The 24301-nt window shown below is 44.2% G+C and overlaps 1 protein-coding gene across 4 annotated transcripts in view; it reads right to left on the reverse strand.

Annotated features, from left to right (window-relative positions):
- The window catches only part of ABL1 (ABL proto-oncogene 1, non-receptor tyrosine kinase), a 184261-nt gene that overhangs the window by 36596 nt on the left and 123364 nt on the right, over positions 1-24301 (reverse strand). For 2 of the 4 annotated variants that reach the window (XR_012424253.1, XM_045373944.3), the window contains exon 1: positions 17757-18006. The exons of the other annotated variants lie outside the window; for them this stretch is intronic. Coding sequence is in view for 1 of the 2 variants with exons in the window: in XM_045373944.3 (XP_045229879.1) it covers positions 17757-17835 (79 nt within the window). In the remaining variant the exon portion in view is untranslated. Of the gene's footprint in view, positions 1-17756; positions 18007-24301 lie in introns of those variants that run through there. 4 annotated transcript variants of the gene reach the window in all.

The raw sequence follows: 24301 nt of genomic DNA on the forward strand, positions 1-24301 counted from the left end.
CTCAGGAGACTGAGGCAGGAGCATTGCTTGAACCGGGGAGGTGAGGCTGCAGTGAGCTGAGATTGCACCACTGCACTCCAGCCTGGGCAATGGAGTAAGACTCTGTCTCAAAAAAAAAAAAAAAAAAAAAAAAAAAAAAAAAAAAAGAAAGAAAAGAAAAAGAGGAACACTATAATTTGAAAAGAACTTAAGGATCTACCAGATGCTTGAGCCAAACACAAATGGTAACAGAATTATGTTTTAGTTTTCCTTCTCTATGGATTTAGAGGATCCTCACACATTCTTTCCTGGGTAATAACACCATCTCAGGGGTGGGCCTGATTCTGAATTCTCTTTAAAAAAAAAAAAAAAGGACCCACCTGAGAGACTAGCCTAAACTTCTGGAAATATGACCAGAGAACTTTCAGAAATGGATGTGCTCTAAAATATCCCTTTGGGATAAACCAACAGAACATAAATCATAAAGGTCTTCAAGTCTAACTTCTGTACTACTAACTGAAGTCAACCTTCAGGAACTGTTTCTCTGAAAGGATAAGTCCCAAAATTACATTATTATAACAGTTGGTAATTTTTCTGAATGGTGGGGGGCAAAGATAATTTCAAGCAACAGAGTCTTGCAATACTGCCATCTCCTAGAGTGTGGAAGAAGCTTAGTCATACGTTAGGTTCCCTTTGTCGAGTATTTACATTGACTCTAAAAGTACACCTAGCGCCATCACTATTAGAGATTATCAATTTTATTAAAATATGTGATCTCTGAGGTCAGGAGATCGAGACCATCCTGGCTAACACAGTGAAACCCTGTCTCTACTAAAAATACAAAAAAATCAGTCAAGCATGAAGGCAGGCGCCTGTAGTCCCAGCTACTTGGGAGGCTGAGGCAGAATAGCGTGAACCCAGGAGGCGGAGCTTGCAGTGAGCCGAGATCGCACCACTGCACTCCAGCCTGGGTGACACAGCGAGACTCTGTCTCAAAAAAAAAAAAAAAAAAAGTGATCCCCCACCCCCATCTGGTTTACGCTGGTTTGGTAATCTTGACTGTAGGGCTAAAGACTGTCCTTTGAAATGTAGGTATGTGGGGCTGGGCATGGTGGCTCATGCCTGTTATCCCAGCACTTTGGGAGGCCAAGGCAGGCAGATCACCTGAGGTCAGGAGTTTGAGACCAGGCTGGCCAACATAGCAAAACCCTGTCTCTACCAAAAATAAAAAAATTAGCTGGGCGTGGTGGTACACACCTATAGCCCCAACTACTCAGGATGTTGAGGCACGAGAATCACTTGAACACAGGAGGCAGAGTAAGTTATAGTAAGCTGAGATCATGCCACTGCACTCCAGCCTGGGCAACAGAGTGAGGCTCTGTTTCAAAAAATAAACAAACAGAATGAAATGTGGACATGTGATTAGAGCTTGATGTTTTCTTCTGTAAGTCCTCCCTATAATGAATGTATCATCTCACTTCCAGCTTCAATTTCCTACAGATGGAGGGAGAACTTAGAGCCATTCACTATGCATTCCCACTGTCGATGCTTTCTAGATTTCTGTAATCCATTCCAATCATTTACAGTTGTCTTACACCTAATTGTGTAGTAAGTTTTAGAAGTTATCTTCCTGGCCGAGCGCGGTGGCTCACGCCTGTAATCCCAGCACTTTGGGAGGCCGAGGCAGGCGGATCACGAGGTCTGGAGATCGAGATCATCCTGGATAACACAGTGAAACCCCGTCTCTACTAAAAATACAAAAAATTAGCCAGGCATGGAGGCGGGCGCCTGTAGTCCCAGCTACTTGGGAGGCTGAGGCAGGAGAATGGCGTGAACCCAGGAGACGGAGCTTGCAGTGAGCTGAGATTGCACCACTGCACTCCAGCCTGGGCGACAGAGTGAGACTCCGTCTCAACAGAAAAAAAAAAAAAAGTTATCTTCCTTTACTGAGTCTTTCTAAAGCATACATCTTAATTTTCCTAGAAACAATTCCCTTTTCACCCTTGCATTTCATTGGTTTCATATTAACCAAGTAATTACAACAACAGATATATCTGAAAGAAACAGGCTTGGAAACAAACACGACTGGCTCTTGTGGACATGTGCAACAGCAGACAGTGGTAGTGTGGCTACCCCACGGCACATGGGAACTATGGAGGCATGTTTTATAAGGAAGTGAAGAGTGCTGGTCAATTTCACAAGTCAGTCAAGTGTAAGCCAGTTAAGAGCTTCCACCGTCATTATATTAGAAAAACTGTCAGGCAGAGCATTATTGACACACAAGGACCTTACATACCAACAAGAAAAAGCAAAATCCCTCCATTATGGAAAAAATGGGCAAAGCCATGAACCAGCAATTCACAAAAAATTTACATTATCATTAAAGGTCAGGCACAACGGCTCACACCTGTAATCCTAGCACCTTGGGAGGCCAAGACCGGCAATCACTTGAGCTCAGGAGTTTGAGACTACCCTGGCCAATATGGTGAAACCCCGTCTCTAATAAAAATACAAAAATTAGCCGGGCATGGAGGTGCATGCCTGTAATCCAAGCTGCTAAGGAGCTGAAGGAGGAGAATCACCTCAACCCGGGAGGCGGAGGTTGCAGTGAGCCACGGTCACGGCACTGCACTCCGCCTGGGCAACAGAGTGAGACACCATCTCAAAAAAAAAAAAATTACCATTAAACATGGAAAGTGTGTGAACTCTTGATAATAATCAAGGAAATGCAAATTCCTTGCCAAATCTGCAGACACATCTTTTTGACGCTGACGGCCAGTACGGGTAAGATTTCATAGAAACGGGCACTCTCATACAATGCTAGTAGTAGGTGTATAAATGGAGGGCAACTGGAATATGAACCAGAAGTCTATGAAGAATTTAATATCTGATTTTTTTTCTTACCTCTAGGAATTTATCCTAAGTGATCAACACAATGATTTCTATACACTAATTTTAAATAACAGCACAGAAAAGGGCAAGTACAAAATATCAACACAGAATAAGTTTGTTTATGCTGTATCCATAAAATAGGATATATTTTAATAGCCACTCAAAATATTTTTGGAAAAAATATTCAAGTTTGAGAAGACATTCACAATAATATATTAAGTGTTTATATTACAGTTCAGTATATAGGCAAGGTCCCAATTATGAAAAAATTGAAAGAAGACTAGGAGGAATTTCAAACTGTGAACAGTAGTTAACTCAGGGTGGTGGGATTTTAAGTGCTTTAAATTTTCTTTTTTTTTTTTTTTCTTGAGATGGAGTCTCGGTCTTGTCACTCAGGCTAGAGTGCAATGGCGCGATCTCTGCTCACTGCAACCTCCGCCTTCCGGGTTCAAGCAATTCTCCTGCCTCAGCCTCCTGATTAGCTGGGATTACAGGTGCCCGCCACCACACTTGGCTACTTTTTTTGTATTTTTAGTAGAGATGGGGTTTCACCATGTTGGCCAGGCCGGTCTTGAACTTCTGACCTCAAGTGATAAGCCCGCCTCAGCCTCCCAAAGTGCTGGGATTATAGGCGTGAGCCACCGCGCCTAGCCTTAAATTTTCTTTATACTTTTCTATATTATGGTATATTTCTCACAATAAATGTGGTTTGTTTTTATTACCAGAAAACAATGATATAGAAAAACTTTAATAGAAGCCAACTAAAGTTTGTTTTTTTGTGTTTGTTTTTTTTTTGAGTTGGAGTCTCACTCCATCGCCAAGGCTGGAGTGCAGTGGTGCGATCTCGGCTCACTGTAACCTCCGGCTCCCAGGTTCACACCATACTCCTGCCTCAGGCTCCTGAGTAGCTGGGATTACAGACGTGAGTCACTGCGCCTGGCTAATTTTTTGTTTTTGTTTTGCATTTTTAGTAGAGACAGGGTTTTGCCATGTTGGTCAGGTTGGTCTTGAACTCCTGGCCTCAAGTGATGTACCCACCTCAGCCTCCCAAAGCGCTGGGATTACCGGCGTGAGCCACCGTGTCTGGCCCTAAACTTATATAATTGATAATTTAACATGAAAAAGCATGCTGGGGAGGGAGGCCTCCCTCAGGCTGTCCTGAAAAGGCACTGTGTGCCTCCCTCTGGTGCGTCAACCTCATGGCCATGAGCATACAACTTTGGCAGACCAGGCCCACACAGGAAATTAAACCAAAGTCATGAATACAGAAATGCTTTTCTTCTCAAATGCCATTTGACCTCTTCTATCAAACATTCTGACACATCTGGATTTGATCAAAGTTACATAATCGGGGAAGTGGCCTGGAAAACACCTGGAATAAGCAGAATGCAGCTCCCCACCCAGAGGTGGCCATCCACTTGAAGTGTGGGTTAAAGTGGGACGGTCCCAAACATGTCGACAGATGCTGGGAATGTTATGCAAGAGGATGAGGCCTTTGTTAGGAAGGAAAGGGCCTCCCACTGCTTTTTGATTCAACAGGACGTCAGGCGATCCAAGGCAGTCTCTCAACTTTCCTCTCCAGTTCTTGCTCTATTCCATAAATTAATGGCCAAAGCCCAAAGGGAAGTATTGCTCATGCATGCCTCTGGACCGAGACACTGAAGCGTAGCCACAGTCCAACACCAAAACCTTCCAGTCAATTCCCAATCCAGGCTGATGTCAAAATTGACTCACAATGTATAAATGCCAAGTTACTTGCTTCATTTCATAGTGAACTATGCTCGTCAACCTTAAAAATGATCACAGTTTACAAGGCCAAAGTTGCAGAAAGTACTTAAATCTTTCTTGCTTAAGACATGAACTTTCCACCGGTCCCTCTGTTAGGAAATGAGATCCCCTAAAGAAGCCCGAAGGCTTCATTCAAAAAAAAGATGCCCCAAATAGTTCCCTTCTTCTGTTCTTCCAGAAGATCTTTTGGCTATTGTCTTGGGAAATAAATTTTAGCATCTGCTATTATTCTTACTTTTTTTAGTGAACATTTTCTGCAGCCTCCTTTCTGAGTCATACTTTAAATAGGTTTAAGATCTGGATCTTCAAAAGTGCCTCTCACTCCACTTAAAACCGTATTGTTATTTTGTCATAATGTTAACAAAAAGGTTTCCACTCACCAACCAAACTCAGAAAAAGTCGCTAATTAGCTAGCCGAGCACCAAGAACAGTGACATCTAAAAAATGCCTCAAACCTCTAAAAAGCTCTGGCTCTGGCTATGAGAGTATAAAATTATTTGGGAATTTTGTAAGAACCAGGCCACTGAATTCACTGGAACTGTGCATGATTAACTTGTTTAGACAGTATTCTAAGAAAATGGTTTGGGTCTTTAAAGTAGAATTAAACGATCGTCTTATATAAAAATAATCCTTTCTCAAAGCTGTGAGTCACTGATAAAAAATGTTGACAGAAGATTCTCGGACATGGCCTATCTGGCCTAGACTCCAGGGGCTGCTGGTGCTACGCCGGACACTGGCCAACAGTCAGGGAAGGGAAATGCCCATGAACCCCAGCACCGGCTACTTCACAGCCCAAGGGGGACTTGACCTCCAGGAAAAACATCCCCAGGAAGCTTCCCACCTTCCTGCTGGCACTTGTGCCCAACCTCATAGTTCCTACTAGAGTGCAAGGCAGCCAGCTATGGAGCATTCATTACTGTTCACACTGTGGGCTCTCCGGAAGGTTCTTGGAGACAGTTCAGTGTTGGGGGGACAGGAGATGGAGCATGTCAGACGTGACAAACGTTCCCTTTAATTTTGCTCACATTCAATTATTTAAACTTGTGCTGCTTTATTCATATTTCCTTTGTGGGTCCTTCACTATTATCCTCCAGTTCAAGGAATCTCTGTAATTTAAAAATCTATAAAACAGATCCTTCTAAAAAGAGGCTTCGTGTTTTATTTCATACTCTGTTCCAACGGATGAGATCATGCTCAGACTATTCTCAAGTTATTTTATAACAGTCTCACACAACTTTTCAAAATATGAGCTTAGAGGAAAAGTATTATTTCCCACATTTTGAGCTTGATGAAAGTCATTTTATCTATTTCTACATGGTCCTTTATTTTGTAAATTTACACCTTCACCCAGAGAAGTTAAAATTATTAAAACACACACACACACACACACACACACACACACACACACATACGTTTAACTGAACACAGCCTTTGTGTTATCTTCAGACCCCAAAACACTGTGTCAGCTGCTAGGGTGCAGGGAGAGGCAGGGCAGTGGCAGAAAGATGTAAAGAACCAGCAGTAGCGCCTGCTCCTCGTGGGAGAAACACAGCTCCTGAAAACTTACAGACTCAACAGCAAAAGTCTAATGGAAGGCCAGCGCTGTCCTGTGGATGAATTTTTTTTTTTTTTTAAATGGAGTTTCGCTCTCGTTGCCCAGGCTGGAATGCAATGGTGCGATCTCGGCTCACTGCAACCTCCCCCTTCCAGGTTCAAGCGATTCTCCTGCCTCAGCCTCCTGCGTAGCTGGGATTACAGCCGTCCACTACCACGCTGGGCTAATTTTTAGTATTTTTTTAAGTAGAGATGGGGTTTCACCATGTTGGCCAGGCTGGTCTCGAATCTGAGTCACCTTGGCCTCCCAAAGTGCTGGGATTATAGATGTGAGCCACGTGCCCAGCCCTGTGGATGAGTCTCTAAGTCCAAGAGCACAGACAGTGGGAGCCAGGAGTTGAGGGGGTGAGCTCACTGGGATGAGGAAGGGGACCCTGAACAAGACTGCCTCACAAGGGAAGGAGGATTCACCAGGGACCCATGGCCAGCCTGCCACACCAAGGCCACTAAGGTGGGGCTCCTTACTGTGTTGTGCTATGGACCCCTCTGGCAGCAGGCGATGCCTAGGGACTTCTCACAACGAATTTTTAAATGCACAAAATAAAATACGGAGAATTGCAAAGGAAAACAGTCTTCAAAAGACTTTTTGAAACAGTCCTCAAAATACTTTTAAAAACTTGTAATGATAATAAGCTCTTATTAATGTATTAAATAGTTGTGTCTTTGTTCGCACATTAAATAACAAGATCCAGTAGCAATTGTGTCATTTCAAAGTAGTGGTGTGAATAATAACCACAACTGTTACCTGATACGAAATACTGGTTTCTGGCCAGGTGTGGTGGCTCACTCCTATAATCCCAGCACTTTGGGAGGCTGAGACGGGCAGATCACCTGAGGTCAGGAGTTCAAGACCAGTCTGGCCAACATGGTGAAACCCTGTCTCTACTAAAGATATAAAAATTAGCTGGGCATGGTGGCAGGCGCCTGTAATCCTAGCTACTCAGGAGGTCGAGGCAGGAGAATCGCTTCAACCTGGGAGGCAGAGGCTGAAGTGAGCTAAGATCATGCCACTGCACTCCAGTCTGAGTGGCAAGAGTGAAACTCGGTCCCCCGACCAAAAAAAAAGAAAAGAAAAGAAAAAAAGAAATACCTGGTTTCTACCAGAGACAGTCACAAGCACTGTAATATTACCGTGGTTTGTTACCTGTGTTCTTAAAAAACTGAAATGCTAAATTTTAGTAAGAGGTTAGTGAAATAAAGTTTTAATTTTTCCCATCAGAGGACATGGAGCCCTTGAATTCTATCCCAGACTCCCAGGGTCTTCCAGGTTAACAACTCTTGCACTAAGGAATTGGCTCAATAAAACCTCAGCATTCTCACAGGAAGAGCCTAAAAAGGAGACTGGGATAAATCAGTGAGAAGTCCAAATTATGCAATTTTCTTTTAAAATAAATGCAGTTTTATTACTTTCCACTTATAGCCATTATAGGCAGTATATTAAATGAGTTTCTAGAGAAACCTCCTTTAAAAATAAAGTTATTTAAATTAGTCCAAGGTTTAAATATTTCCCCTGGAATCTTTTACATGACAATGTCTTAGCCAATTTTTAAAAAACAAAATTCTCCCTCCTAACTCCTATCCCTATCAACACTCCAAATCTTAACTTTTCTTTCTTTTTTTTTTTTTTTAAAGACAGAGTCTGGCTCTGTGGCTGGAGTGTGGTGACGCAATCTTGGCTCACTGCAACCTCCACCTCCCGGGTACAAGCGAATCTCCTGCCTCAGCCTCCCGAGTAGCTGGGACTGCAGGTGCGCACCACCATGCCCAGCTAATTTTTGTATTTTTAGTAGAGACGGGGTTTCACCATGTTGGCCAGGCTGGTCTTGAACTCCTGACCTCAAGCGATCTGCCTGCCTCAGCCTCAAATACTAACCTTTCTGAAGATACACAGTCCCTGTCCCTCTCCCTCAACCAGAAAGGGAAAAAAAAAAAAAAAAAGTGTCACCTTCTAAGAATCTATGGTGAAAAAGTCTCCAATTACTGGAAATGGAATATGAAGCCACTCATAGATAGAGATGCTACTATCTTCAAGGCCATTCTGAACACCTGCCATTCAAGCCCATGTCAGGATCGAGGCTGGAAGTCATCCTCTGTCAGTTCCCACCCTGCATCTTGGCACTTTTCCTCCTCAATCTCTCATTGCTTCTGTCCTTTCCATGTTCCACCACACCCTTGGCTGGGTCCCCCTTTGGCCATTCCACCTCCACTCCCTACTATCAGGGCCATCTTTCTCAAATGCAGACCTGACTAGGTCACTCTCTTGCTTCAAATCCCCTAGAGATGGCTGCCAGCTGAGAGGCAGAAGAGAGCGTGGGCTTGGGAGGTGGCCCTGTCTGCCAATGGTCAGCTACCACTTACTGGCAGTATCATCGGGGGCAATGCTGGGATCATGATGTGCTTTGTAGGGTAGCTGGCAGCTTGCAGCTAACATGGACATGTTTTTGAGGGCCTAGGCATGCACAGGCCCTCAAAAAATGGCTGGGGTTGTTATTCCTTCCACCACTATAGTAAAAGTCTGAGCTCCTGAAGTAGGCATGCCAGGCCCTTCAGGGTTGAGTCTGGGAGCATCTGGCCCTCTACCCCTGCTTTCCACTCCAACCTCCCCAAACTCCTTTCAGATCCCCCAGGCCTCCTGTTGCTTGCCTCTCCTGACTGCACTGTGACAAGTACCATTTACTCTCCCGAGAGTTCCCTCCCCAGCCACTTCTGCTCTTCCTGGCCTCCCTATCTCCCAGAAACCTTCTCTAACTGGTCCTTCCTCCTCCCATCACCTCACCCACAACAGGTTGCTTCTCCTTTAACCCATTGGGGTACCTGGTATCTGTCTCTATCACCACCCTGCATCTATCACCCAGTAGGCAATCTGTTCACATGTCCCCTGCAGTACAATAAGCATGGGCTCTGGTGGACAGGCCTTGTTCAAATCTCAGCACCAGCATGTCTTGAAGATGTTTGTTTCTGAGCCTCAGTTTCTCAACCGCACAACAGGGCAACAATGGCATGGCATCAACCTAGTTGGGTTGTCAGGAGGACTCAATGAATCCCGCATGCAGAGAATTTCTGCATGGATGCCAACTGTGGCACCTGACACTGGGATGCTCACTGCAGAACAACTGTGCCTTCTCTTATCTTATATCATGCCTTCTCTTCTGCTGCCACAATGTAAACTCCTGTGGGGTAGAGACCAAGCCGTCGTATCTCAGAGCCTTCTGTACCTGCTCAGTGCAACGCAACGACACAGCACTGCTGGGTGAACTCAGATGTAGAACACCCTGCATATGTTTGTCTTTAGCAACAAGGTACTGAATAATGCAGTTTAATAATCTGTTAACCTGTAATAAGAATAGCAATAATGACAGATAGTAAAGTTGAAAAACAAATGCAATCTGACCAGGAAAACCTATATAAAAGCCTAGGGAATGCAATGATTTGTTTTGAATGAAATATAAACCATGGCCAAAATCCTAAAGGTATAATGTAAAAACACAGTTCTCTGTGCTTTCAAAAGAAATAGGATTTGCTCCAGATTCCTAACAGACACCACAGTGAGGTCTCCGGACACCTTCCCAAAAGGTTCCGGGAATTCCTGCACTGGCCACAGATCCAAAGTGTCCAGAGTCAGCCTGCTAATACCCACAAAGGCATTTTTATTGTCACAGGCCATTTGCAACAGACTGAAAGGCCTCCCCTTCTGCTGCCAACCATGGATGGTTTGAAAGCGTTCATTTCACATTTCCTTTTCTTTTAATATGTCTTCATGGACTCCTGCGTCAGCTGACACCAGAGTCACTGGGCTACCCAATTTCCCCAGAAAGCCTTGTTAGCCATCAGTGTTTTTATTGCTGATCTGGGTAAATGAACATGACCCTCCCCACCTCATGGTATTTTGGCTTCAAAAAGCAATGCCTAATTCTATTCATGGCCTGTCTTTAAACACAATTTTAAGGTATTCAATGTACAACACTACTAGCTACATTTGAAGGCTTCTAAGACAGATAAAGACTAGGTTTCTATAGAGAATTTAAGAGTAATGAGGTTAAAGTTTATACAACTTCACGTGAAAGAATAATAGCTAATACTGGCTGATTCCGTACTGAGCGCCAGCACTTCATCTGCACTGAATCCCTATAACCTTATTAGGTAGACTCTATTATGAAGGCATTTGAGGGCAGGAATGGAAACAGAGACGTGAAGTTACTGATGGCCTCTTCCTTCAGCTACTCATCCATACATCAGCTGCCTGCCCATCATCTAACTGTCTCCTGTGCTTCACTTGCTCTCATTCTCTCTCCGTACCCACCCACCCCAGCCCCACTGGCCATCCTCTTCCTCTTTGTCCCCCTTCTGTCAGTCTTCCTTCCCTCCCAGCTTGTTTTTTTTTCCCTTTCCTGTCTCAACCTTTTTGTCTCTCAGTCTCTGTCTCTATAGATCTCCCCCTTCTGTCTGTCTCCCCTTCCTCCCTCTCTCTTCTTCCCACCTGTTTCTCTCTGTCTTCCCTATCGCCAGTACTCAACACACGCAATATAACGAAAATATTTATGGTGTAACATGGTAAAGAAAGTAGGATTTGAAAACCAACTTCTTTTTTTTTCTTTTTTTGAGATGGAGTTTTCGCTGTTGTTGCCCAGGCTGGAGTGCAATGGCGAGATCTCGGCTCACTGCAACCTCCGCCTCCAGGGTTCAAGTGATTCTCCTGCCTTAGCCTCCTGAGTAGCTGGAATTACAGGCACCTGCCACCATGCCGAGCTACTTTCTTGTATTTTTAGTAGAGACAGGGTTTCAGCATGTTGGCCAGGCCGGTCTCGAATTCCTGACCTCAAGTGATCCACCCGCCTCGGCCTCCCAAAGTGCTGGGATTACAGGCGTGAGCCACCGTGCCTGGCCTGAAAACCAATTTCTAGAGCAAGCTTGTTCAACCCATGGCCCGCAGGCTGCATGTGGCCCAGGACGGCTTTGAATGTAGCCTAATACAAATTTGCAAACTTTCTTAAAAACATTATGAGATTTTTGGCCAGGTGCGGTGGCTCACACCTGTAATCCCAGCACTTTGGGAGGCCGAGGCAGGAGAATGGCATGAACCCAGGAGGCGGAGCTTGCAGTGAGCTGAGATGGTGCCACTGCACTCCAGCCTGGGCGACAAAGTGAGACTCTGTCTCAAAAATAAAAAAAAATTAAAAAAAGAGATTTTTGTGGAATTTGTTTTGTTTAGCTCATCAGCTATCGTTAGTGTTAGTGTATTTCATGTGTGGCCCAAGACAATTCTTCTTCCAATGTGGCCCAGGGAAGTCAAGATTGGACACCCCTGTTCCAGAGTAACCACTCTACTCATCTGAGGACAAAGTTACACTATCAAAACTAAGTAATTATAATTAGCAAGCTATTCCTAATAGCTTTGAAACTGTAACTTCACTATGTAAGAAAACAAGACTGACCACAAGCTGGTAATTGTTGTTTGTTGTTGTTTTGTTTTTGGTTTTTTTTTTTTTATGAGAAGGAGTTTCGGGCCGGGCGCGGTGGCTCAAGCCTGTAATCCCAGCACTTTGGGAGGCCGAGACGGGCGAATCACGAGGTCAGGAGATCGAGACCATCCTGGCTAACACGGTGAAACCCTGTCTCTACTAAAAAAAAATACAAAAAACTAGCCGGGCGAGGTGGCGGGCGCCTGTAGTCCCAGCTACTCGGGAGGCTGAGGAAGGAGAATGGCGTGAACCCGGGAGGCGGAGCTTGCAGTGAGCTGAGATCCAGCCACTGCACTCCAGCCTGGGTGACAGAGCGAGACTCCGTCTCACAAAAAAAAAAAAAAAAAAAAAAAAAAAAGAGAAAGAGTTTAACTCCTGTTGCCCAGGCTGGAGTGCAGTGGCGCAATCTTGGCTCACCGCAACCTCCGCCTCTCGGGTTCAAGCTATTCTCCTGCCTCAGCCTCCCCAGCAGCTGGATTACAGGCATGCGTCACCACGCCCAGCTAATTTTGTATTTTCAGTAGAGACGGGGTTTCTCCATGTTGGTCAGGCTGGTCTCAAACTCCTGACCTCAGGTGATCCGCCCACCTTGGCCTTCCAAAGTGCTGGGATTACAGGCTTGAGCCACTGCGCCCGGCCAGGCTGATAATTGTTAAAGCCATATAGTAAGTACATGGGAGTTCATTATGCTGTCTACTTTTGAGACAGTTTTAGGCTGAGTGAGGTGGTTCATGCCTGTAATTCCAGTACTTTGGGAGGCTGAGGTGGGAGGACTGCTTGAGCCCAGGAGTTCGAGACCAGCCTGGGCAACATAGTGAGACCCATCCCTATTTCTTTAAATTAAAAAAAAAAAAAGAAATAGTTTTAAAAAGTGACACTAAAGAAGAACAAACCTATGAACTTATTTTATAAATTGTTCTTCTGTGTGTTTAATTAAGATCCACCATTATGGAGGAAAAGTCAAGGTCTTCCAATGTCCCATTTGATCTTTAGTTCTTACATATTTAAAGAAGCTATCCATTTATTTTTTTTTTCTGCTTTTATTTCAGATCAGTGATTATATTGGCATGATTACAATGACTTGATTTTACAAGGTGATAAGTAACACCAGATTTTCAGTTTTCACGTTTGAGGCTGTGGAAATATTGTCTCTGGACAGGAGAAATAAAATGCCAACCATGAGCCAATGGGAATTTCTCTTCCACATTTAAAATATTCACTATGGGAATAACAGAGGGTTACAGGAAGAGAAGAAATTTTTCAGCCAAAAATCAAGGACAGGAAGTATTAATTATATGCATCAAAACAAACTTAGAAACAAACCGTTTCATTAACAAGAAAAACTATGGGTGGAATCAGCTCAATTCTACCATCACTTCAACTATTAGAGAAACTGGTAAAGCCACCATTTTAGGCTGCTAAATATTTGCTCAAAATAACAACTTACTTTTCTGCTAGGCTCTTGTTCTGTGCCAGGCTCTCTGCTAAACAATTTACATGAAGTCTCTCAACAACTCAGTGAGGTAGGGATCACTACAGGCCTTATTTTAGAAATGGGAACACCAAGGTACAGTGAACCTCAGTGAATGCGCAAGACCAGCCAAGAGCACAGATGGCATCTGGGTCCAGGCTGGCTGGCTCAGGAACTGCCTGCCCGTGCAGAAGAATGGGACCCTAGGAACACTGTGGGAGCCATAAACCTGCCTGGACTAAAGCGCATCTCAGAGGAATCTCGTATCAACATTAATACAAACATACATTTAACTCTTATCGGTTTCAGAGCTTTCCTTCAATCACCTTATAGACCCTCAAAACAATCCTCTAAGGTGGCTGAACAGAGGATGGTCTCTCTGTTTTAGAGGTAAAAACATGGAAACTCAGAGAGGTCAGAGGAAAACTGGCATCTCCTGCCTCCAAATTGAAAAGTACTGCCACCTAAACTGGGGCCTTTCCTCTTCTCTAGAAACCTCAGAGCGCTGGTGTGAACATGAAGTGAGGCTGTACATGAGTTGCTCAGGCCAGGGCCTGTGACATCATAAATGGTCAGCAATGTTAATAGCACCCAAAATGAAATGGATGGACTGGCCTTTTATTAGGTAACAGAAAGAGTCTCACTTCCTTTGTTACTGAACAAGGGAAGTATCTGATGACCTCAGGAGAGAGCAGAAAGCAAGCATAATCTTCTCCAAAGCTCAAGTTCTAAAAGCGAATCTGTAGGGCTGGCACCACATGAAGCATCCGCTGGAAAGTTAGCTGCTGAAAAGAAGCATTTAAAAGTGGGCCCTTAAAATAACTTTCGAAAGTTCAGGCTGAGGGCAGTGGCTCATGCCTGTAGGGATGCACTTTGGGGAGGCCAAGGTGGGAGGATCACTTGAGGCCAGTAGTTCAACACTGGCCTGGCCTGGGCAAACTAGTGAAAATAGTGAGACTCTGTCTCTACAAAAAAAAAAAAAAGAAAAATTTAAATTAGCCAGGTAGCATGTGCCTGCAGCCCCAGCTACTTGGGGAGCTGAGGTAGGAGGGCTGCTCGAGCCCAGGAGCTCAAGGCTGCAGTGAGCTGTGACTGTGCCACTGTAGTCCAGCCTGGGTGACAGAGCAAGATCCTATTTCCAAAAACAACAACAACAACAACAACAACGAAAAGTTCAAGAAGAGTGCAGTTCACAGACAATAGTGTTTGATTCTACAGTACACAACTGTCACATACATGTACAATATTCATGCACAATGTATGTAAATACAAACACATGAACAAATGAAAATAAAATGAAAAGAAAACCCCGAATTCAAAAGGCTAGTGTTCATGTTTTCTTTGATGTCTCCAGGGGAAAGAAATAATCAGATAATTCAGTGTTCAAAGTAGACCGAAGATTGCAAAGCTAAATGTGCTCCTGGTAAATAGATACTGCTCTAAACACGCATCTTCACAAAAAGCTGGAGAGCAAAATTCACATGTTATAAATGCTTATATGTGTACACAGTATTTCTAGAAGGGCACACATAAAACTCCAGGGTGATTACCTCTAGGATGGGAAACTGAATAGGAGAGGGAATTACTTATCACTAAATACCCTTTTAGGATTTCTTACATACAGGTATTTTTATATACATTTAAAAAAATTTAATCCTACTGCTAAAGCTAATCATTTTGCCAGGATCAGGTTTCTAGAAGAGAGAGACTACCCTTATATTTCAGGGATTAATTGGAGGAGTTTCTGGAGATACTATTTTAAAAACCACAGTGAATTCCAAAAAAGACAAATTGTCACAATCAGTAGAGCATCCAGTGGCTAAAAGTGGGCTCTCCCGAGCCAGACAGCATGAGTTCAAATCCCAGTACCCCCACTCACTGACTCTGTGACCCTAGACAAGTTACTTAATCTTCTGATGACTCAGTTTCCTCATCTATAAAATGGAAATAATCATACTGCTATCATGAAAGATAAGTATATTAGATCACATAGAGTAATGAAACAGTATTTGGCACACAGTAAGCATTTAATAATTGTTAGCCATCTTTATGTTTACCAATGTTGCTTTGACAGCTAGGCTGATTAGCAGGTAGCACGCACCATCAAACTACATTTATGGTGGAAGCTTCTTTGATAGAACGATGAAAAACTTGATCTCATTAAATTCTCTCCCTGACATGGGATGCCTGGGACCCTGAGTGGGCGTCAATAAACACTGACTGACTGACACTGATTGGCTGATTTAGGCTGTCAGTGAAAGTGGAAAGCCTGGATTACTTATCCAGATGTTAGGAACTATTCTGCCCAAAAGACAAATAGCACTTTCAGTCTTTAAGAGACAATCACTGAGGCTTGTTAAATTCTACCAACTACAAAATAATTCCATTTACTTTCTCTAATTAAATATAACAACGAAAAGAAGAAAACTCAGTAAGAAAGAATTCCCAGAGTGACACCTTCCTAGATGAAGGCTTAACTCAAGGCAGTCTGCTGTACTAGAACTTTTTTTTTTTTTTTGAGACCTGAGAGTCAACATTATAATTCATTTCAAGACATGTTGGAATAAGATGTTTTAGATTTTTCCCCAAAACAATAATTAAACCAGCCAGGTCCATACTAAATCTCCAGTTTACTCCCAGGAAAACAAAACAATGCCGTGGCAAAGACGTGACCTAAACTTTGCTCCAGCTTTGCAGTTACAAAAGTCCATTCATCCCCGCCTTAGGCATCCATCTGCAAAGTGGAGATGATGATGCCTAACACTTAACTCGTTACAGATGTAAATGAGAATGTGCTCAGAATTTTGAGCAACTTGGAAAAAATAAGCGATGTATTAACTGAAGATGATTTGGACTGCTCAGACGTCAACTTTTAGGGACAAATAAACCATCTCCACCCTCCAAATGCTAGGCTCCGTGAGCCCACTCCACCTAGATGAGCCTTCTCTGGGCCATTCAGCCCCCTGGAATCCCAGAAAGAGAAGAGAAGTGAGGTACACAAACTGTGGCAAGAAGGGCAAACACGTTTCATCCACATCACTAGTGTGAGCTGCATATGTGACTCCAAGCAGGCATTCAGGGTAGAGTCAGAGGTTAAGGAAAGAAAAATAGGTTATAAAATTAATGAGGCCTCTGTTTATTTCTCCTGCTTTTAAAAAAAGAAAACCATGGCATTCTAGCAGAAATTCTACTTGCTCTAAAGTGAGCTTCACAGTTCTACTGTTTTTTTTTTTTTTTTTACTGAGACACAGTCTTACTCTGTCACCCAGGCTGGAGTGCAGTGGCGCGATCTTGGCTCACTGCAACCTCCACTTCCCGGGTTCAAGCAATTCTCCTGCCTCAGCCTCCCGAGTAGCTGAGATTACAGGCGTGTACCACCAAGCCTGGCTAATTTTTTGTATTTTTAGTAGAAATGGGGTTTCACCATGTTGGCCAGGCTGGTCTCGAAATTCTGACCTCAAATGATCCACCCGTCTCGGCCTCCCAAAGTGTTGGGATTACAGGCGTGAGCCACCGCGCCCGGCCACATTTCTACTCTTATATTTTAAGTCTTAAATGAAAACAACTGTGAAGAACAAGTGCCACTCCATCTCTAAAGCACAGTCTTTCTGCTGAAGGCAACGATCTGGGAGCACCAGTCTCAAATCAGATCAATTACATAGCCACCTAGAAGCAGCGAAAGTGAAGACCCACAACCCTTAATTTACTTTTTTCCATTTAGAAAACTAAAGACTACAACAGGAAAGAAAAATAAAATAAAACAGATGTAATTAAAAAAGGAGAGTAGGTAGAAAGAACGCAAAAGTGAAGCCACCGTGGCCCTGAGCTTCACTTAAGGAACCGAACATGACACCCCAGTACTCTGGGGGACTCCTTGGAAACGCCTTCTTAAATGGGCTATGATCTCTCTCTCTTCCCCTGAAAAGTCAGCGAATTCCTAAGACCTCTTCGTGGTCTGCAGATAAGATGGGGGTGGGGGAGATGGAAAGATCACTTGAAATTCTGTATCCATAAATGGTAGAGTGGTGTTCCTTGTGTACATGATGCTTAATGGAAATCGCATGTTTTCACAAACACGGGTCGATCTTTTTAACACACAGTTCCAATTAACGGTGGAAATTCCATAACGTGGGATCCCAGGGATGTTAAGGCCTGTCGAGTTCACTTTCTCAAACTTTTTCGGGGGAGCCCGCAGTGTGGGGCCCCGGACGCCACCGTCACCATCCGGCGTGGCTCTCCCGGGGCTGGCGCCAGGGCTGGGGGCCACGCTCCGCCGGCGGTGCCTAGGGGCCATCGCGAGAAAGAGAAAGAGACAGAGAGAAAGAGAGAGAGAGACAGAGACAGAGAGAGAGAGAGAGACAGAGAAGAGAAAAGAAGAGAAGAGGAGAAGGGAGGAGAAGAGAAGAGGAGAAGAAAGGAGAAGAGAAAGGAGAAAAAGAGAAGCCCCAGGGAGGGCGCAGGAGGGAGCGCGCGGGCGGCGAGGCCTAGGAAGGGCCCAGCAGCAGCGGGAGGGCGCGCGGCTACTCAGCCCAACCCGCGCGGCCCCGGCTTACCTTCCAGATAACAGCTGGAGGACGAGGACAGCCCCTTCTTGGATTTGCAGCCCACCAGCTTCAGGCAGATCTCCAACATTTTCCCGCGCCAACGACGTCGGGGGCCAGAGCCCCTCTCCCAGCTCGGTCTGCGGGCCCGGCTCAGGCCCGGCTCGGCCTGCGCGCCCCCCCGGGCGCTCCCGGCCCCGCCAGGCCGCCCTCACCGCAGCCCCGCGCGCCCGCGCCCGCCCATGGCCGCGGCCGCGTCTCCGCCTCGCCAGGACGCGCCTGTTAACAAAGGGCCCGGAGAGGGCGCCCGCCAGGCCCGCCCCCGCCCCGCCGCCGCCTGCGCCTTAACCCCCTCCTGGCCGCGCCCGTCCATACCCTGGGGCCCCCGGCGTTCCCGAGGCCGAGCCTGGCCCAAAGCCACCGCCGCTTTCCAAAGCCAACCCGGGCCAATGGCGATCCTCGCAGGGGGAAGGCCGCGCGCGGCCGGAGGACGTCTTTCTCCGCCTGGAAGCGAAGTCCCAACCCCGGCGGGGAGGTTGCAGGCCTGCTCCACTCCACTTTAAAAGCCGCGCGCAACTCCACCGCGTCCTGGGGCGTCCCCAACCTGCACCGCATTTGGCGAGTTTCCCAGTGCGCGGTGCCAGGCAAACCCTCTGACCCGAGGACGCTGGTGAAAATGCAAATTCCTCTGCAGTTACCAATACTAACTGGTCTCATTTCTACTCAACGCGCGTCCTGTGATTAAGGCTGAGGCAGTGGGTGTCTGGGGAGGAAGTCAGAGCTGGCACCCACAGGACAACCACACGGGCGCACGACACTCCGGTCAGGCCGCACACCCAGACCAGGATGTGAGGTCAGGCTGCGAACAGACGGGTGTGAGTTCAGAGTGAGAAGCCTTAGTCCCCACAATGAGAATTTTCAGATGCAGGGTCTGAGCCTCTTCTCTGATTCATTTTCTTTACCAGAGAACTTTTCCCCTTCCTTTGGCCGAGTGCCACGGGGTGAGTGGGGAGGAATCATTATTTAAAATCCATTTCATTCAATTCTTTTAAACTCTTGTTTGGACTGACCACAGACAATGTTATAAAGTAGCAGCAATCACAATCGTGTTATTGGCACAGACCCAGAAATCTAGGTCAGAGGGAAACAGTAAGGAACCCAATGGCACCAAATAATTCAGTAAAATCTGGTAAGTTCCCCTCATGACAGGAAAAGGAATTTATTTCATTTATTTATTTCATAAATGGTGTTAATCACAAAACTGCAAAAGGGGGAAGTTTAGTCCACATCTTCTAGCCACGAAGAGTAAGAGCTGACATGTACCAAGCTCTTCCCGTGTGCCATGTTACCTTCATTACTGCATCTGCGCAATTATCTTGTGAGGAAACAGATTATCCCAATTCTTCAGGTTAAAAAAACAAGCAAACAAACAAACAAACGCCACAGATGCTCAGAGAAGTCAAACACCTTGCCCACAGCTGGAAACAAGCGAAGATGGACTCAACCCAGGTCTGCCTGGCTCCAAGGATCAGGCTCCTGACCAGTGGATGATGTTGCCCCTTCACACCAAGAATAAATTCCAAGTGGATTAAAGCACTGGATATCTTTGGTCAAATAACTAGCATTGTCATTATATGTTTCAGAGAAAGCCTTGGTTATGAGACCCTGGCTACTTTCTAGCCTATCCTGTAAGGACAAAAACCCGAGTATCTTGAGTACATCAGGAATGGCTAAGTAACAAGATCTTCACCTAGCTCTGCCAAAAACAGCACATAAAAACTCCAACTGGACTGGATGTGACTAGTGTATATCACAGGGGTTCTCGGCCAGGATGTCATTAACTTTTCACGTGTGTCCTGCCAAATTCTGATGAACATACAACATGCATTTTTACTGCAATTGAATGGACCTACTGCTAGAGTCGTGGTACTAGATCAGGCCTCATGAGCATCCAAGAGGGCACCATCAGGGAAGTTTGCAGCTCCCATCATCTGGAGATGCAGGACGACAGGGTCCCCAGGGGATGGGTGCAGTGACTCTGGATGCTTTCTACGATCTGGGAGGCGCTGTTATTCTGCTGGACGGCCTGCATGTGGTGACTGCTAACGTGTTTGGTGTTGTCTTGAATCTTTCAACCTCTACACATAATGCCAAAAATAACTCAAAAGGGTGCCACCAATACCAACAAGTGAAAAAATACATTATCTGTCTGTTTTGTTGCCCTTTTGGAAAGTTCAGGGGCCTGGTTTCAGACAATAAAAAAGTCTTTCATTATACAGCATTTCATATTAAAGGGCCATATTCAAATTGGCAGCTTAATGCCAGGAATTACACATTATTAGGCATTTTGGAAATTCTAGCCATATCCTTCAATACCGTCTGTTAATACAGGCCCAGATATTTGCTTGCCTTGTGCTGTACTTTATATTGGTATATAAGTTTATTTTTTAAAGCTAATTATTATTACTAATATTCTGCTCCTGAGTCTAAAATGATCTTATCTCTTAAAATGAATAATGCTTATAAACTGTATCCAAATCTTTTTTAGTTATAAAACCATACATCAACAGATCTAACAAAACCCTAAATTAGTGGCAATGAATACTGAAAAAACTGCCAAACTCTACACTACCGTATCAAACCTGGCCTAGTCTCTCCAGATCCAAGTTTTGATGCTTTTGAAACTCACTTGCCAGATATGAAGAGCATTTTGTTATAAGCAAATAAAGGAGAGCTTCAATCTTCTTACCAAAAGAACACCCCAAGAAGGATTCCTTCTAATTAGCCTAAGACCTAAAAGCCATTAGCTAAAAAGACTTTTTAAAAAGAAAGAAAGGGAAAGGAAAGAAATTAAAGACTGTGAACTAACTTGTTTGCTATGTTGCATTAGTTTGGGAAAAAATACACTTTTAATGTGCATGTAATATGTGCCAGTCACTCTTAAGCCTCATAGCAACCTAATGATTTTGTATAGTTTAATTCCATTTCACAGGTAAGAACTGACTGGAGGGAGAGGGGGAAGTATTCTGTCCAAGTTCACACAGCCAGGAGATAGTAAAGGAGGAAGGTCTTGAACTTTGTAAAATGGCAGAAAATTTCCAATTTAAGTGAGAGGTGGATAATATAAATAAGATCAGAAGATGAAATAAATAACATTAACTGTTGGGAAAACATGTCTTAGGAGAAAGTAATTCAGGGAACTAGAGCTATTTAAGAATTTTTTTTTTTGAGACGGTGAAACCCCATCTCTACTAAAAGTACAAAAAAATTAGCTGGGCATGGTGGCGGGCACCTGTAATCCCAGCTAATCGGGAGGCTGAGGCAGAGAATTGCTTGAACCTGGGAGGCGGAAGTTGCAGTGAGCAGACATCGCGCCAACACACTCCAGCCTGGGCGACAGAGCAAGACTCCATCTCAAAAAAAAAAAAAAAAAAAAAAAAAAAAGAATATTAAGAAGGAAAGGGGCCGGGCGCGGTGGCTCACGCCTGTAATCCTAGCACTTTGGGAGGCCGAGGCGGGCGGATCACAAGGTCAGGAGATCGAGACCACGGTGAAACCCCGTCTCTACTAAAAATACAAAAAATTAGCCGGGCGCGGTTGTGGGCGCCTGTAGTCCCAGCTACTCGGGAGGCTGAGGCAGGAGAATAGCGTGAACCCGGGAGGCGGAGCTTGCAGTGAGCCGAGATCACGCCACTGCACTCCAGCCTGGGCGACAGAGCGAGACTCCGTCTCAAAAAAAAAAAAAAAAAAAAAGAAGGAAAGGATAAAATCCCCAATTACATTAAAGGGATCTGAACAATGTTTCTAAAAGTATAATCCATGGACAATCTATTTTGAATAATGTGGGGCTTGCTTAAAATGCAGAGTCTTGGTTTCTAGTCTAGAATCAGGATATGTGCAGTGGGCTGGATCTGAAGTTGATCTGCATGCATATGTAAGATGGAAATCCACTGTTTGGGGGCCAGGAGCGGTAGCTCACGCCTGTAATCCCAGTACTTTGGGAGGCCGAGGTGGGTGGATCACCTGAGGTCAGGAGTTCAAGACCAGCCTGGCCAATAAGGGGAAATCCCGTCTCTACTAAAAATACAAAAATTAGCCAGGCGTGGTGGTGCACACCTGTAATCCCAGCTACTCGAGAGGCTGAGGCAGGAGAATCACTTGAACCTGTGGAGGCTGCAGTGTGCCAACACTGCGCCACTGCACTCTAGCCTGGGCAACAGAGCAAGACTCCGTTTCAAAAAAAGAAAAAAAGAAAAGAAATCCGCTGTTTTGGAAGAGGGAAGAGTTGCTTATTTTCACTGGGAGTAGGACAAACAGGAATGGATATTTCTAAAATTTAATTCATTTGAAAGCAATTTCAGAATTTAAGATACGCATAACTCTAGAACAAGTTACCAAAAGAAGACTCTTCTCAGAGGATTAGAGGAGAGAGACTGAATTTTTTTTTTTTTAATTTGGAATTTAGTCCTATTGAAAAGCTGGGCAGGCACCCACCATAGAAGTGGGTCAAGGGAAGGAGGCAGGATTCAGGATGTGGATGCTCCATCTCTCAGCAGCAGGACTGGGTGTGAGTGCAGGTGGAACAGAGAGAGATGAACCTGACAGGAGGCCTGGCTTGAGACCCCAGGACCAGATGACCCCAGGTCTGGATGACGCCTTCACTGTTTCCAGCACAGCTAGTAGCTTTAGGGGGAGAACAGCAAAGATCTTGAGGTATGTGCATACTATTTCACATGCAAATGCCAACAAAGCCCACTTTCTCTGATTCAGCAAACACTGTCCAGTGAGAGCCTGCCAGGTAGGTCCTCTAGCTCTGTGGGTCTAGTGTATGTCCAACTAAAGGATAAGATAGCTTAAAAAATCATTTCCGTCATACCAGTTTTTGCCACTGTATAGGGACATGTGCATCCCTTTAAGTCTCACATTTTTTCAATCGGGTAGCACTACCTGCTGGTCATGAGTTATGTGTGACAAAGGCTAGTGCTGAGTCTCAGATCTGCCAGTCACTGTGGGGCCATGGGCAATGACTTCACCTCTCAGAGCCTCGATTTTCTTATCTGAAAAATGGGAGGTGGTCATAAGAGCAGTTATCTCACAGGATTATTATGAAGATTAGGAATCATGTATGGAGAGTGCCCGAAGCACAGAAGGTGCTTGATAATCAGTAGCTATTGTTATTTCCAAAAGAGGATTATTCCTGTATCAGGTCTATGTTCCTGCCTACATCTTACTGGGACTCAGGCAAGAGCTCAAGTTAACAAACATGCTATATGAAAATGATTCCAGAAAGCAGTCTGGAGGTTTTCCAAGAGACAAGGAAATCAATTTATCCTATGATGAGAAAGAAACACTAGCTATGAGGTAGGAGTAGCAACTAAGGTTCAAACGTAACAGAGAGCCCCACCTTTCATCCTAAAGCAAAGGTTTGCAACCACAGCTTCAGCAAAACACAAACCCCACACTGCCGCATCTTGGATGGGGGCCTAATTCAGACCCAAGATTTCGTGCACAGGCTGCACAGATGACTGTCCTTCAAATGACAATGATTTTTCTGTTAGTCCTCTTGGTATTTCCACGCTATAATTCTCAGCTGGGGAGCAAATCTGAACTGCCTTAGAGTAAATCCGCTTTCTAGAAAATCTCATTACAGTAAGACTTTACTATATTTTTATAATTAACAAGTCTAAACCTAACTGTTAAACATTTTTCTCTAGAAGGAGAGAATTAATAGTATTAGTATGCTCATTTTTAAAATTAATTTTTCTTTTTAATCAAAGTAATATACATAACATGGTTAAAACTCAAACAGTATTAAAAGTCTTATAAAAAAGGCTAAAAATAGTCTTGTAAAAATCTGGTAATAAAAAACAGCAATCCCATTCCCCTGTCTGTTTCCCCAGAGACAGCCTCCTTCAGATTTTAGCTAATAACATCACTTGCTCTTTCTGAATTCATTAGATTTATCCATTATCTATTAACTTATGACAGCAGTATTATACTATCACCATCCATAACCACCCAAAACAATAAAATCACAATTTGGGGATAAATCAATAGTCAGTGTTTACATTACTAGGATGATGTAAATATTGTTCACTGCTTAGCCAATAATATACTATGAATGTTTCCTTTATTATACAACTTTGTTTATCCTAGAGATATTACCTTGTTTTCATTTCACCAGTCTTCTATATACCTATTACCATTGTCCCTCAAATACTTCAAAGATCTGTCAAATATCTAGTGATATTTTTTCCAATCACTAAAACATTTCAAATATTCTCAGTTCTACTTATTGACTTAAATTCTTCATTTTGCTGGAATTCATCATCCAGTAGCTTCACAGAGGTGGGGCGGGAGGGTGCATGTCTAAAAAAATACCTTTCTTCTACCCTGACAGTTTGTCTGGGTATAGAATTCCAGGTTGAAAATAATTTTCCCAAATGAATTTTGAAGGCATTTATCTACTACTATCTAGTTTCCAGTAAGTATTGTTTAGAGATGCAGTCCCATTCTGGTTCCTGAAAATGACTTGCTTTTTTTCTCTTTGGAAACTT

Source organism: Macaca fascicularis, chromosome 15, assembly GCF_037993035.2.
Source record: "Macaca fascicularis isolate 582-1 chromosome 15, T2T-MFA8v1.1".
Lineage (NCBI taxonomy): Eukaryota > Metazoa > Chordata > Mammalia > Primates > Cercopithecidae > Macaca > Macaca fascicularis.